Here is a 15,995-nt window from a genome sequence, read left to right as displayed (position 1 = left end):
ATTAGTCTGACACGCCGCGATATAAGTGGAATACTGTTAAAAGTGACGTTAAACCCAACTCACTCACTCGCTCACAACTGACTAACGAGGACCTAATGTTTACTGATAGGCATCCTCCGCAAACAACAGGCATTCACTCACTCAGTCGATCTTCATAATTGTTTTTTGGGGCACGGATGGACCAGTCGTCTATGGCGCCGCAATTCACTCCGCAGAGTTGCCTTTCTTAGACTTATCAGAAACCTTTGGTCGTTGGTTTGAATCGCTGATTCGCCCAGCTGACATACCTGTGTTTGTTAGCACCATACCATACCAAATAAGAAAACGTCTAAGCCTACATTACTTCTGACTATCCTGACACGCCATGATATGATAATACTGTTGAAAGCCGCATTAAACTCACTAGCTTACTATGTCGATCTTGAAGCATGCAAACTGTGTGTATGGCTGGCTCAAGGTTTACAAATCAACTCCAAAATGCGACTTTGATCACTGCCTTTTATTTTAACCTTAATAGGTGAGGACTACTTGGTGGCTGTGGCTCATAGACAACTTAACTGTAAGATTGATGCGTCCGCTGGAGCGACTGGAGGTCTGTTAGAAATCCTGTATCCACACTACATGTATAAAAGAGCCATGCAACTATATTCTGGTAGCTTTATAACAAGCCACATCAACGACAAGATGGTAGCAACATATGCTATAGAAAATAAAGCAATCATCGCAGCAGGAAGTGATTCTGACATAACAGTGACTGTACAATGCAAAGAGGTAATGGCTCCTCTTCCAATATCTGCTCTTGGAACCAGGTATTTTATACCTTCTCTATCTGTTTCCAGTGGAACTTTCGATTCGATGCTACTCGTTGTCACACACAACCAAAGCACAGATCTTGACATTGCCTTCAGAATGACAAACGGGAGCGTGATTGTCAGAGGAATAGTGAATCGGGACGGTGATAGTATGTCACTTGTCCTTGGTCCGTATCAAACACTAATGGTAACTGGCAACTGTGATTTCCGTGGAACCGTCATAACCAGTACCCAGACTGTAGCAGTGTACAGTGGACTAGGAGCCCGTGACGAATTATATGACATGTATGATCAGCTACTGCCTGTTGGACACTATGGCCATGAGGAGTATGTGGTGGCTGTTGATGACAATTATGACATGTTCTTTATGTGCGTCAGCACTGAGCACAGTGATACCCAGCTCATAATCAGTGGTGCTGAAACAATCATTGTGGGTAACAGTTATTTCTATCAACGGTCCCTGGGACGGAACGAGACTCTTCATCTTAAATCCAACAGACCAATCACAATAACACTTGGAAGCACAGGAAATATCAAACCTGGCTTTGTCATCATTCCTCCTGTGACGACTTACCTGAAAAGAATGCACACCTTTTTCGATCGTCATCAACGTGTGAAGATACTGATTGAGAAACCTGCTAACCTTGAAATAGAGACACCTCAAATGGATACGTTTCTTGTAGATTGGCAAGATGTCCCTGGTTCTAAATACAGAGTGGCCACAGCTGAGACACCTTCCAGCGGTCACGTGTTTATCTCCTCTGAAAGCCCATTTACAATACTGTCTTTTCATGAAGGGATATTTCGTAAATATGGCTACAATTTCTCTCAAAAGGCTTCAGTGTCAACGCTTAACATAGGTACGTATTGTATTTTCTCTCTTAAAAGCCAGCAATAATTGAATAATGTATTACATGGATACAATAATTATTGTCATCAAGACGCTATCAATATGCAGTGTTGTGTGTGCGAATGCCATCCTTAGTACTTGATATGATGCCAGATATGTTCGTGAACGTCATATTAAGTTTTAACTCTCAACAAAACATTTTTTTAAAAAGATTGAGGAAAATATGTTAATGTCATGAGTAATTGACGCGAACACCTGGTGTTATCACTGACGTTCAGTGACCCATTCACAAAATTGTCCCCAGAATTTTGCCTTTAACATAAATGGATCTATTTGGGCAGATTATGTGATTACTCTTTGGTGTTAACGTTTCATATATTTTTTAAAAATCATCAAAGTAAGACTAGACAAGCGGAAATAAATAAATAGGGAAACACTGTAGTGTCCTGGACATCTTACTTTTCGGTCAATTGCTGGAGGACCAGTCGCACTCAAAGACTTACATTAATTTCATTGACGTTATTCTAAGACCTCTTTGAAAACATTTAAACAGTTATTTAAAGATGACAGATTTCCTGTGTAAATGTCCTAAGCAGAAACCACACAGTAGTACGTACATGTATAATGTAGTATTATAATACATGTAATATTGACAAGGATTTAGGATTAGAAGCTATACAGTACTGGTTGAAAAACATACGGGGATGGAATTCCCGAGACATCTCCGACGATTTCATATCAGGAGCGCTAGATCTGATTGTATCTAAGAATACATTGAATTTTAATTAAGGTGTTTTTTTTGCACAAACACAGGGGATTTCTATGGGAACAATAGTTTAGGAACTTAGTACAAATATGCGGAAACATGTTGAAGAATTTTTTAAACGATGTCTTGATGATTGTTTTATGCCGCTTGCGTGAAGGGCAAAGAGCTATGGACATTATATGAATGGAGTGAGTGAGTATGGTTTTACACCGCTTTTGGCAATATTTCAGCAATATGACGGCGGGGGACACCAGAAACGGGCCTCCCACATTGTACCCATGTCGGGAATCGAACCTAGGTCTTCGGCGTGACGAGCGAACGCTTTAACCACTAGGCTACCCGACCGCCCGATATTCGTCTTGGAAGACAGTGGGGCGCAATTTTACAGTCCCGGCCCAAACATTTCTGTTGTAGTTAACTCAGCATAGATAAATGCTTTTGACTTTATGAAGAAACTCCTTTACTTCAGTCTGCCAGCAGAAACATCGACCCACTTCATTAATAAATAAATTGTCAATGCAAAAGAATAACCAAACTAGATAAGTCCTCTAAAATCGACTCAGGTGAGTTTATTCCTAGAGTTTCGAAATGTGGCGATTCATAATAGAAGAATCAGCTGTAGAGATAACAAATGATGAGACTTTTTGTTCGACGTTACTATAACCTCCGGTTATGATACAGATAGTAAGATGAAATTACGTATGACTCTCGACTGACCAGAAGCAAATCACCCTCATAACCGCACTACCTTTAAATAATCATTTGAAAAAATGTGGATATGGGCGATTTACATTTTTTTTCCAATGTATAAACTTACTCTCTTCAAAAAAAGGAAACGCACAGGCAGTATGTAGTTTATTAAACCTGACTACACAAAAAATCCGGTATATAAATTGGATATATGTTATTGGAAAATGTTGATGGCCTGATATTCGACAAACGGTGCATCAAAACACAGCCATTGCCGATTTGCAATGTCTTAAACGGCATTTTGATTTCACATTTGTTCAAAAATGTCATGGAGGAAAACAGTAAAGGAAATTGCACGTGCAAGCTATGGTATTCGTAACTCGTGGCTGTGGCTATTAAAAGGCAAGCATAAGCCACTAATTCTTATGACATTCCGATCCGCGTAATAATAACTATTTACAAATTTCGGATGCAATAATTTGCAGTTGAAACAGGTAGACATCTCAAAACTCTGTATCTTCTGCAATTCCCTTGAGAAATCCTTTATTGAAGATGCATATCATGTTCTCAATATATGCCTAAGATATCAGACTGTCAGAAATAAATATCAGCCACAATATTTAACACATTGCTCAAATTAGTTAACATCCTTATCATTAATGTCATCAACAGATAAAAATATCATAATATCTATTGGAAAGTTTTTGCTAAAAGTTAGAAGTATAAAAGTAAAAGAAGAACCTTTGGTTGTTTAAGCATAAGTATTTGACTGTATTTATTTATAAACATGACTTGTGTCATAATCATGGCTACATACATCGCATGCCTACATGCATGCAGGTTATATAACACGTATATATTATTGTGTTATAGGCTGGAGCCCTAATTACTGAATAAATCTTGTCATGTCTGTCTTGTCTTGCCTCAATTTTCCCGGAACTGTCTAGTTTAGGTCAAGTACCTTTTCGTAATTAAGAGTCAAGTTACCCTTTTGGTACAAGTACATTTTTATTGCTGTGAGTCTAGATACTCTGTAGGTAACTGTATTTTGGGGAAGTCTCGAATTTCCTTCCTCAGTCTAAGCGACTATAAGACTATAAGACTAATCTTTTATTCAGGCGTTTTTGTCTGATCTTAATTGTCCCTCTGAATAGGCCCCTAATAGACCCGGCTTAATTGGCTGTCTGTGCGTCTTGCCGATTGTCCTGTCAGAGTGTTAAGTCAGGATAAGATATATGGATGAACAACTTCTTTATTACAATTAGGAATCAGAATCAGAATCAGTTTATTCTCAGAAACCACAAAAGGTGGTACAAGAGCATATTACAATAAATAATTATGCATATGTACAAAAAGCAGACAAGATGGCAATTAATAACAATATGTGATTACCTAGCATTTTTAATACTAATGGACATTTTTACAATGAATCTCGATAATTTTTTTAGATCCTGTGTGTTTGTTGTTGATAAGAGTTTTACAAATTTTATAATATTTGGCCATTCAGTATAATATGGTGAGAGAAATGTTCGCCTCTCTCTTTTAAAATAATTACATCTGAATAAGTAGTGAAATTCATCAGCAATAGATGGGGAATTACATAATTTACAAGTTCTATTTTCCTTTGGAATATTTTTCCATCGACCAGTCTCATTAGGTAAATTATGATTACAGGTTCGAAATCGTAGTATTGGAATTGCTATTCGTTTTGGCAATAGAAGATATTTATCGAGAACCGGAGTGTCCTTTAGGAGCGACGTTTCGGTGCGATGTACTTGCTTGATAAGGGTGTTACACCATACACCAAAACGTCGCTCTTAATTGTAATAAAGAAGTTATTCATCGATATATCTTATCCTTAGTTAGTACTCCAACTTCTAAATGCCTCTCAAAGAAGTTGTCAGAGTGTTGATTTAGCTATGCCTAGTAATAGCTGTTATTCAGTTGCTTAGCTAATCAGCTTGTTTATTTGTTCATGGGTGATTAATCAGTGATCATGGTCAGAGTCAATTTGTACAGTGATCCTTTGGATTGTCTTCTTTAGTGACATTTAGCTGATTTTAACAAAACTGTTACCGCGTTTTCTATTTTTAACTTTATTCTTATTTAATGACACCCTGGCCTCTGGGGCACAGGGCTCGTGTTATTAGGGGCTCGTCCGGGATAGCTCTAGTTTATGATGAGAAGGTTATTATTGTGCCAAACCTATTTTAATGGTTGAATTTGCGTATCAGTTGTACGGCAGTATTCATGGTAGCTCGTATGATTAAGAGGGCTTATAAGGGTGAATTGTTGAACTTTTCAGTTAATGTTCAAGTAGATGTACATCCTTGCTAATGAGTTCGGTCGGATTCTATCAAGGTAGAGGTGAATCAGGACGAGGTTGTAACTGATACCAACAGAGCAGGTCTGCCTTTTGCATAGCAGTTAGAGTTGAGCGAACTAGAATTAGAGGAAACAAAGACAGTCGGAGGCTCAGAGAGAAATATGGTTACAACATGAGCTCAACTTAAAGAAGTCAGACAACTTATAGAGTCACGATACATTATTGTAGGAATATCAGCATATTCTCGTTCTGTCCAAGTTTAAAGGGAAGGCAACATTAGGAGTTATCCAACAAGTGAAGTCGGCAGTTCTCGGGGCTTATGACGTTAAAAGTGAGGTCTCAATAAAGCAGGTTCTGAAAGTAACACTGTGTTTATTGTTAGAAGGGCAATTTGCTTGATAAGTGGACGTATTCTGAGTCTAATAGTGAATTGTCTGAGTTTAGAGATGTAATGGTGTTAGAAGAGATCAGGGATAATATGCCACCTGATTTGAAAATTCTCTTGTCAGCTCAGAAAGTGTGGAAGTTGTCAGAAGTCGTTGAGGTGTCAGACAATTATGATGTAGTACACAAGGTTCAGTCATCAAGTGAAGGCTGTTCTCAGAATAATTCATAGCTTCCACAGTAATGGCAATTTCAATCATCGCAATCGTGGTCAGAATGGCGTTTTTATCACGTTTAAAACTAATATAACTTTATTCTTATTTGATGACACCCTGGTCTCTGGGGCACAGCTTCATGACAACAACCCATTCCCGAAAAATATTCAGTCTTTTAAACAACAGAGTGACATTACAGGTGTCATTTAAGGATAGCAACATATTGCGAAATGAATGAGCATGTGTGTTGAAATCTGATTGGTTCATGACGTTTCATTGATTTGGCATGGCGTGTGAATAAGGTGGCATTAATTACATATTACGTTTGATCACTATGGGTGATCTTTTTCAATTTATCTTCCCTTCACTAACCCGCTAGGTGCGCTGACCCGGACGGTCCAACCTTAAGTGCGTGCGTTACAATTTAACGTCGCATCGGCATTATTTCAGCCATATAGCGACGAGACCAAGTTAATATGTTGAGTCGTACATGCAAAGTTATATTTAAAAACAATTTATGAAACATATTTGAGCATATGAATATCATGGATACAGTTATAAAACACGAGCTACAGGCCGCCAGTAACCAAGGCTAGTCCACCTCGCCGGGGGTCACGGGGACTTACAGAACCTCTGCTTCCTGCATGATACCCCAGCAGGATTTACGTCATCACTTTAGCCACTGGTGGTTGTGCATAATACTAGCCAATATTAGAAAACTACTCAGCAATGAGTTGGCTTAAAAACACTGGTTGATGACAACAACTTTACGCCACTTTAACCTCATGGACAGAGCCTTCAATAATGTCATTCGACAGTGGACAATACGACATCGTCGTAAAACGACCTCGTCATGTCTTGAATGACAACCCAAGTAGGTTTGACCGATTGTTGTTTTTAATTCGTGAAGTTTATTGCTTCCTACATGGGTCCAACCTTAAACTGAGGGCGCATGTGGGATGCGCGATACGAGCGGTACATGTTACTATGACACCTATAGACAGTTACCAGTATATCTTTTCGCCTAAACAATTATCTATCTATTGTCATGTCCGGGCATATGTGTTCCGTGATTCAGTGATACATCAGGGATGACCACGGCTGATTACATTGTATAGTTAACAACTAGATAGTCATTCAGATGATCGTTCATTCCAGTCGCTTTGTTAACGCTTTGCAATCGGTACTGAAAGTGATGCCCTTGATGTTTGAATATCACACTTTTAAAAATGGAGTAGATTTTCATTGTACTCGTACCCATATCGATGTTGTAGTATCGCCAAGCAGGCTACATCATAGGCATGCATTTCAGTACAGCGGTAAGGCAATGCGGTACGCGAAATGTGAAGGTCTTATGCAACGTAAAGTTGCCAGTAGCCTAAATGTTGTGAATTTTGAAAGCAACACATATATACTGAACCGCAAAAGAAACATCACCATTGATAGATAAATGAGACACCAAACACTGTAAACATACTTTGAGACATATCAAAAAGATGAAACTTGGCAAAACTGATCATCAAGTGTCAATTTTTTTTAAAGTGAAACACAACACTAGTCTCTGAGAACATGGCGTCACAAGTCAGTATCACGTGTGTCCGCCATGTGCATTGATGACTGCCGTGCAACGCCTGGCGTAGTTCAGCTGCAGTTGTCGGCCTTGATCGGATGTCATTCAGCCGTCTTTGAATCTCAATTTGTCTTGCTTGACAAAGGTATAAGGATCTATACCGAAACGTCGCCTTTTACAGTATTAAAGAAGTTGTTATCCATAAAAAAAAAATTGTGTCTATCTTGTCATATTTTATTCTCTTTTTTAAATTTTAAACATTAGAAATTTATAAAAAAAATTCCCTGCATATAAATGTAAATACATATTCAAGGGTACTTATACCAACTAATTTTTTCTTCTTATAAATTAAAACAATATATCCATACTAATATATTATCTCTATACTGATGTATGAACATTTGCAGTGTCTACATCCAGATGATTGTAATATAGATAAAGCTCATTCTAAATTTTCATTAGGCTTTTTTATGTTTCCTTATTTAAGTCTGATTTTTCAAATTCCCACGTAAACAAATAATTAATGTTGTTCATTTTTCTCTTTACACCAATGGATATCTGCATTGTACATTGACTATTAGATCACACATGCATGAGTTTTGAACAGTCATTATCCGTTGCTGAACAGCATGTTATGTCAATATAGATAGGTACCATAGAAAAGGGCTCTAGTATTCTTATATGTTTGAAGAACCAATCAATTCATTGTGGAAACATTTTATTACTTACATATGTTAATTTGACCTTCATAATATCAAAATAGATCGTAATTAAAATGATGAGATTAAATTAAGGAGTCTAATACATTTCAGTCTCATTCATTTGTCTAAATCCAGTCCCATTTTTCAGGCAACTTGCATATATCAATATGCAAATTCTTTTACCTATCACTGCTAATTACCCCGGCCCCCCGTTTGCCTAGTGTCTATTGCCAATTACTAATCAGTAATAATTTACGTCCTGGCCTCCAGTTGTCCATCATTATCAGCGCTAATTTCTGTATAGTGTTGGCTTCCATTGTCTATTGCTAATCACCTATCAGCGCCAATTATCTGTTGGCTTCTCTTGTTACGTTTCCACCTTTTGTTACTTTTGTTGTGTTTACATGTACATATATGTGCTCTCTGACTCAAAGCATTCATTCACCTGATGAAGGAGTAAGCATACACTCCTCGTTGACATCCATAAATTCTCTTCCTTATGTTTATCACTTCTAAATGTCTTTCTTGACACACCATTAAAATCGAGGAAATGTCTCAATTAATCTGTATTTAATTTAATTTCAGATTTCATTTCTAGTATTTTTATTGAATTTCATGTCAAGCCAAGTTACTGTTTATCGTTGGTAAACAATGGGGTATGATAAGAATGAATGAATGAGTGAGTGAGTGGATTGGGTTTAACGCCGCTTTTAACAGTATTCGAGTCATATCACGGCGTGTCAGCTTAATGTGGGAGGAAAGCCTGAAGTGATGCAGGTCTCAGACGGTTACCACTTCGGTGAAAGTCACGATCACGGGTATGGAGCTGAGAAACCTAGAAACATAATCGGCGAACCGGGATTCGCACTGATTTGGCGTCATGCGACAGGTACATTGATTATGACGCCATCAATAGCGGGGATAGCGCAGGGGTACTGTACAGTAATGTGGAAACAAAGCTGCACTTTTGGTGTACGAATTATGTTCTGTTCAAAGCAGTATTGAATTTATCAGTAAAATATTGTTCTCCTGGAGCTGTTTTTTTCCAATGCAGTCATTTTATGAAAAGGATTTTTTTGTCAATACGTTAGGAAGTACAGAATAATATATCATCTGTTCTACAAATTCATCCAATTGTTTACTTTTACCTTTTTGGCACACCAGTAGCTATTATTCCGAACGAGAGAAGTGTCTTCTGAATATTCGCATTCAACAACGTTTCTGAATTTCTAAGTTGTAAGTTATCTCTTCTTTCAGTTCTTTACAGTTACAGTTGTACTTCTTTTCGGAGTTGGTGTAAATTTGAGTCCTTTATTCAATTTTCATTATTCCGTTTCCATTTATTTCCGTCCTGAAAGATTGATGATTTTTTTTAATCGACATCTTCGAATAATTCATCTGCGTAGTCGTTGTTGCGTAGACCTTGTCAATACATTCCCATTGTCTGCCATTCCCTTTCTATCTGATTGATGGACGCAATACGTGGCAGGACAGTTTCTTTCAGTATATGTATGCAAATGCAAAACAAGATAAGAATGAAAAACTAAATATTGATCGTTGGGTACTAAAGACCTGTTCGTCAATGGTCACTGCATTTTATTCAAAGCATTATATTTTTTTACAGGCCAAACCTATTTGATGACCTTCACAGAAAGTAGCCCCATCCCAGTAATACACGCTACAAGTGGAGAGGCGAAGTGTCAGTGGCAGATACAGAAGCCGCGCACAGGCCAAGTCTGGCCTCGACACTTCAGTTCCTACAACACTGACAACTTTCATGTCTCTGGTGTCATTAATATATCAAACGGTATGGACGACAAATCTGTTCTTGTTCATGTAAAAGACGATGAAACAGTAATCGTTGGAGGTGTGGCGTACACCGAATACTCCCCTCTTCCCATTGCTGCACTTGGTACAAAATACATCGTGTCTTCCTGTACTCACGGTGAAGGGTACTCATCCATGATAGTGATAGCCACACACAGTCAGAAAACGGTTGTTGACGTCGCATTCAAACTGGAAGGAAATGTTACCTATGGCAACAAGGTGTACGGTGATGGTGACACCCTCATACTGATTCTAGACCAGTACCAGACAGCCACGATAACAACTCGGTCTAATATCACCGGTACCCGTATAACGTCCGTGGAGACTGTAGCTGTGTTTAGTGCCACATACAAATTTGGAAACACATTTGGAAACAAATATCCGCTTTCCACCTACGAGCAGTTACACCCTGTGAGACTGTATGGAAAAGAGTTTGTGTTAGCGATCAAGGATGACAGTGGTTACAGATTGTCTGCTCAGCCCTATCAGCTCCAGGTGGTTTCCGAGGACAGTGACACACAGATCGTGTTTAATGACGGAACAACAATCTCGTTCGGGGAAACAGGAATTTTCCGAAAAAATTATAATGTGCATACAAACATATCCTTCAATACCACGAGGCCAGTCATGGCCACGTTGTGTAGTGTTGGGTCATCTTCCTTCGGGCCTGCAATGGACGGATGTTTTCTCATACCGCCGGTGACGCTCTACCTGAAACATGCATACTTTTCAGGCAGAGGAACACTACAATTAGTCACGGCCGAAGACAACCATAATATACGTGTTCAAATGTCCCAAAATCGCGGATCTACTCTTGTGAACGTCAAAATAGCTTGGGACAACGTCCCTGGAACAAGATACAAAGTAGGAACATTCACGTCTCACAGTCGGCAGTTATTAATAATATTCATTCGTTCTGATGCCCCGTTCACTGTCCTTGGCTACAGTAAAGCCAGGATATACAACACCGGCTGCTCCCTAACATCAGGTGGGAACATGTGTTAAATCTAACACGTGAATGTTTGTGTCTGTACGCGTGTGTCTGTCAGTCAAGTAGACATCCTGTTTCCCTTGTCGCTCGATGTGGCCATGTTTTCACATCTGTTTACATTACCTACACCACGACGGGTGAGTCAATGGTGCAACTTTCAAAGAAAGTATCTGTTCGCGACTATGGTGTTAACAAATAATTTGTCCCCAGGGTATTAAAACAAACATTTCACTGTTCACACTTGGTGTTTTGGAAAATAATATAATTTCGCTTAAAAAAGTGCTGGTATTCTCCTGTAAGAGGAAATGCTTGTACGTCTTTATCTCAAACCTCACATCCCAGGACATGGATCTGGAGGCTGTCCGTATTATGTCCCCGTTCGTATTATTTCTTTTTAAAAAGGTAAAAAAAAAAATTCACCCCATTGTTCGCTGAACACATTAGATGTACTGAATAGTAGTATCTTGTGAAATGATTTTTAATGCGTTTTTTAAGCGATGACCGCAAGGATAACCTGTCTGGAACAACCATCACAACTTTAATTTCAACATTCCATATGGAATAGCATTGTGCATGCATATTGTGTAGAAACGTCTGTAATTTGCGTGTCCACTTTTACCACTGTATGTTTTTTTGTCAAATATTCAGAAACATTCAGGTAAACAAAAGCGACTTAAAGCTCGATTTTTAATTGAAACTAATCCTGCATTTTCAGCACAAGTTACAAGTGTCTGGATATACATTTGGATATGCTGTGGGTGTGTTACTTTAGCCCTCCTTGTGACTTTTGCTGTGTACATGTGAGTATCTTAATACCCCTATTGACATTTTGGAAGAGTGAGTGAGACGAGTTTAAAGCCGCTTTGAACAGTATTCCAGTTATATCACGGCGCGTCAGCTTAATGTGGGAGGAATGTCCGACATGATGCCGGTCATAGACTTTGGTGAAACCCTCGAGCGCGATTATAATACGGACACGCTTATAAACATAATCAGGGTGCACCGGGATCGAACTCACGATCATGTAGCTTCTTGACTCCTGCCTCTAAGGCAGTAGGCCTAACGGACTCCCTCCAAAATTTAAAATTTGTCAATGAATTGTTTATATTATTTTTCATTTAAGCATTTTAGTAAACATTTTATTTCCTCACTTTTGTCTGTAAAAGCATAAATGTGCTTTCAAATAATGACTGAAATATTCTGAAAATCCTGTATCATTAATATCTCTCATTAAAATATTGTTTACTTTGTGACGTGACGTATTTGATAATATACAAGGAAAGGGAAGAATGAACAAATGTTTTCCGTAGAAGTTCATACGTTTTTTGGGTGGTCCTGACTTTAAAGTACATATGTCACGAACAATTAATGTGAATACTTTTTGGAATTTCAAGGAGAAAGGGTGTGAGGTTAAGTGGTGACCCAAGACACGATAACGAACCCTCGACAACTCAAAACGTCTCCGTGGACACATCCGTTCCTGGCACGCCGCGATCTGCCAACACAAGATGCCAACACAAGCTGCCAACACAAGCTGCCAACACCAGTGTTCTTGACATTGATGCCGGCAGCAACGTCGTCACTTATGATAATTCACAGCAGGAAACCTAAATCAGCGTCAACCGCACGGGCAGATTTGAAGTGACAACGTCTTCTCCATTCGACATACCACACACGTGTGTGATCTGGGAGTTTGTATGCTGAGGGGCCAACTGACTTTCCTATTGGATTTCTGAAATAACCAGGCAGATATTGCACGTGCTCATCACGCATATGGCCCGACTTGGATTCCTGGGTACACTGTGTGAAGCACATGTCTGGTGTCCCCGCAGTGCAGGTTTGGAATAGTGCTAAAAGAGGCGGTAAAACATACACACTCACTCATATTAATTTTCCAAGTCAAATCTAGTCAGTGAGTTTTACTTGGTTCTTGGTTTGTTGTTTAACGCCGCACTCAGCAATATTCCAGCTATATGACGGCGGTCTGTAAATAATCGAATCTGGACCAGACAATCCAGTGATTAATATCATTAATATATTACTCCTAAAAGTCAAATTCCGTATAGGCCAATAATGGTAATACTGATGCGTGTTTATTCTTCCCCGACCTGGATGAGTATACGAATTTGTTTGGTTTTATTTGACCGAAGCAAACGGCCATTTTGATTTCTCTAAAAACTGTAAAATGAAATGAGAGTGACTTATTTTGGATATGTTTTAAACCAATCGCCTGTCACATTCTGTGTCTTAGCCATGTTTCGTAATGTAAATGACCCATGCAATTTGTTCATTTTGTTATTAAAGGAGCTAAAAATGACCTAGAAACAAAATGGGGGAGAACCGGGATTCGAACACAATATCTTATTCTTCTGGCGTGCCCAAGAGACACAACTATGCATAGAGAATTGCAGCGCCTTGGCCGATTGGGTCAACCGTGCCCCTATACACAACTGTAACAAACTATCATACATCAAGTTGTTTAGATGAGATATGTATTGTGTAAAATTCCATTAAGAAACAGTGGCAATATTACACTATTACAAACTACAAAATATATGCACGGTAAGTACAAAACACACAAGTACAGTCAACATACAAAGGAGATACATTATAACAATTTCATTTTTAAACAAGTGTATTAAAAAGACATGGAAGTAATAGGAGAAATGAGCAACACTATGGTGATGTTGTACATTCAAGGAATTGGTTTATAGTTGTAGACATGACATCAGATCTTGGAAATTGTATCTGGATAACTGTTGGTAAAAAAAATCTTCAGAATTGTTCCTTTTAACAGAGTGTACCACATTCCTTATCATGATTGAGGATTATTTGTTTAAGTGGTTCTATTTTATACAATACGTTGCTCATCTTTTAAGACATCACATACTACACAAAGACGTTGTTCCAGTCTGGATGGTGTTTTTTGTTGATCTACCAGTGTAAATGTTTTGTTTGTAATTACTTGAAGTAATGAGAAATGTTACCTCTGATATTGTTGTAGTGCAAACCATATAATACTTTAATTTAAAATAGAGCAAACCATTTCACTACTTATTTAACATTTCATTTATCTAAATACCTAACTGGTTCAATATTTTTCCAAGTGCACCGAAATTCTATGCCCTTTGTCTGTTTAATATATTCAGCAAACATTCGGCGTATCCCCTCTTATCATAAGCCCCTCTGGGCAGGACCCTTAATCTCCAGCGCTATCTATAAATTTCAATTAACACCTCCTGACGTCTCCGGATCTTACGTATATACATACACGTGGCACAATGACGTTGCCACACGTTACGTAATACCTCGCTCTACAAAACCCGACTGACATGGTCAGTCAGGGAGACAGCCAGAAGGTAAGTGACAGAGTCTCAACCCGGGAACATTGGCCACTCGGTCCCGGTGTGCGTTCTGTCACGTTATTATCAACATGTACCTATTCCACCCATCATCAATAAACATGGCTGCTGTCGTCTTAAACTTCATCCCTGAGTTTTGTCATCCGTCATCACCCTGAGCTACCATCCGAGGGCCGAAACTTACAATATTTAAGATAATTCTCAATATTTATAGATTACTTGACCAATCCGTATGTCCTTAACTTTCTGTTGGATATGAGGAAGTCCCTTAATGAATTCTTGAACATATTTTGACATTTGGACTGAAGTGTCCAGTGGATTCATTACATTATTTGTGTTTATTATTTCAAAAGTTTGTTTTATTTAACCCAGCCAACATTTTGACCAGAAAGATTGATAATTTTTGCCAAATCATGTTTAAGAATGACATTTGTTGTGTTATCTATATAGGACTTGTAGTCAATTATATTTTTCTATTATTGCTACTGATAGTTGGTATATACCAAGTTCTGCCTGACAGGCACAGTTATGTGTTTTCCTGCCTCCTTTTTATTAACATTGCAAAATCTCACATGTGTATTACATTATTGGTTCTATAAGGGTTTTAACAATGTTATTGCAAACCTTACTGGAATATCATCATCTCCACGTGTTCATTATATAGAGCGTATACACAGTGGTATAAGTGAAGCTAAGTAAGGCTATTGCATTTAGGAGCGACGTTTCGGTGTAGGTTCTAACATCGTTATCAACCAAGTGATGTACAGGGTATGAGTCGGATGATGTTGTCAGCTTTAGATGGGTGTCTAGTGATGGGCGGATTTCCTCAATGCGGGTTCTGATGATATCAGTGGTCTCGTCCCGGGGTACGTAAGTGAACAGGTCGACAACCGCATACCTGATTTAGATGCCTGGTTGGGCGACGTGAAAGATCTTCTTGCAGAAATCAGACGAATCTGCCACAAAGGACTTGGCTGTCTTTAAAGAGGTGCGAGGTGGCGGGCTAGGTACTGGGCCGTGTGGACATTGACATTAGACACCCGCCTAACAACTGACAGCATTATCCGACTCATACACTCCTGTATCAGCGCAACATACTTCACCCTCAATCAGCACACGCATGGCCTCCCCACTATCACCCTTGATCACCGAGATATTAATGACCCACCTTGAAGAAAAAGCCCGAGAAACATCCCCAAGAACCTCCTTCTGCTGGTTCCGCAAAGTAGATGACATCTTTGCTATCCTACATCCCAACAATGACCCAAGAACCCGACTGGACCACCTGAACCATGGAGAAATCGTCAATCGTCAGCTACCTTTCCTTGATGTACTTGTACAGAAAGACAACAACAACAGCACCCTTTGTGAACAGCCTCTCCTACTTTGGAACTGTTAGCCACAAAATCCAGAGACAAAAGAAACAGGTCAACATTGATGTACATTTCAAGAGAAGTCGTACCATTCAGAACATAATAAAAGCCAAAGGGAAACAACCAGC

General features: G+C 38.8%; 1 protein-coding gene across 1 annotated transcript; it reads left to right on the top strand.

Annotated features, from left to right (window-relative positions):
- The first annotated feature begins 10,123 nt into the window (after positions 1 to 10,123).
- LOC139463696 (uncharacterized) lies at positions 10,124 to 11,146 on the top strand. Its single transcript, XM_071244951.1, has one exon. The coding sequence runs from the start codon at positions 10,124 to 10,126 to the stop codon at positions 11,144 to 11,146; it is 1,023 nt and encodes a 340-aa protein (XP_071101052.1).
- Positions 11,147 to 15,995: the final 4,849 nt, after the last annotated feature.

This window comes from Haliotis cracherodii, unplaced genomic scaffold (genome assembly GCF_022045235.1).
Source record: "Haliotis cracherodii isolate W230 unplaced genomic scaffold, xgHalCrac1.p SCAF_16, whole genome shotgun sequence".
Classification (NCBI taxonomy): domain Eukaryota; kingdom Metazoa; phylum Mollusca; class Gastropoda; order Lepetellida; family Haliotidae; genus Haliotis; species Haliotis cracherodii.
The sequence above is the reverse complement of the archived record's forward strand: the minus strand, read 5'-3'. Positions and strand labels throughout refer to the sequence as shown.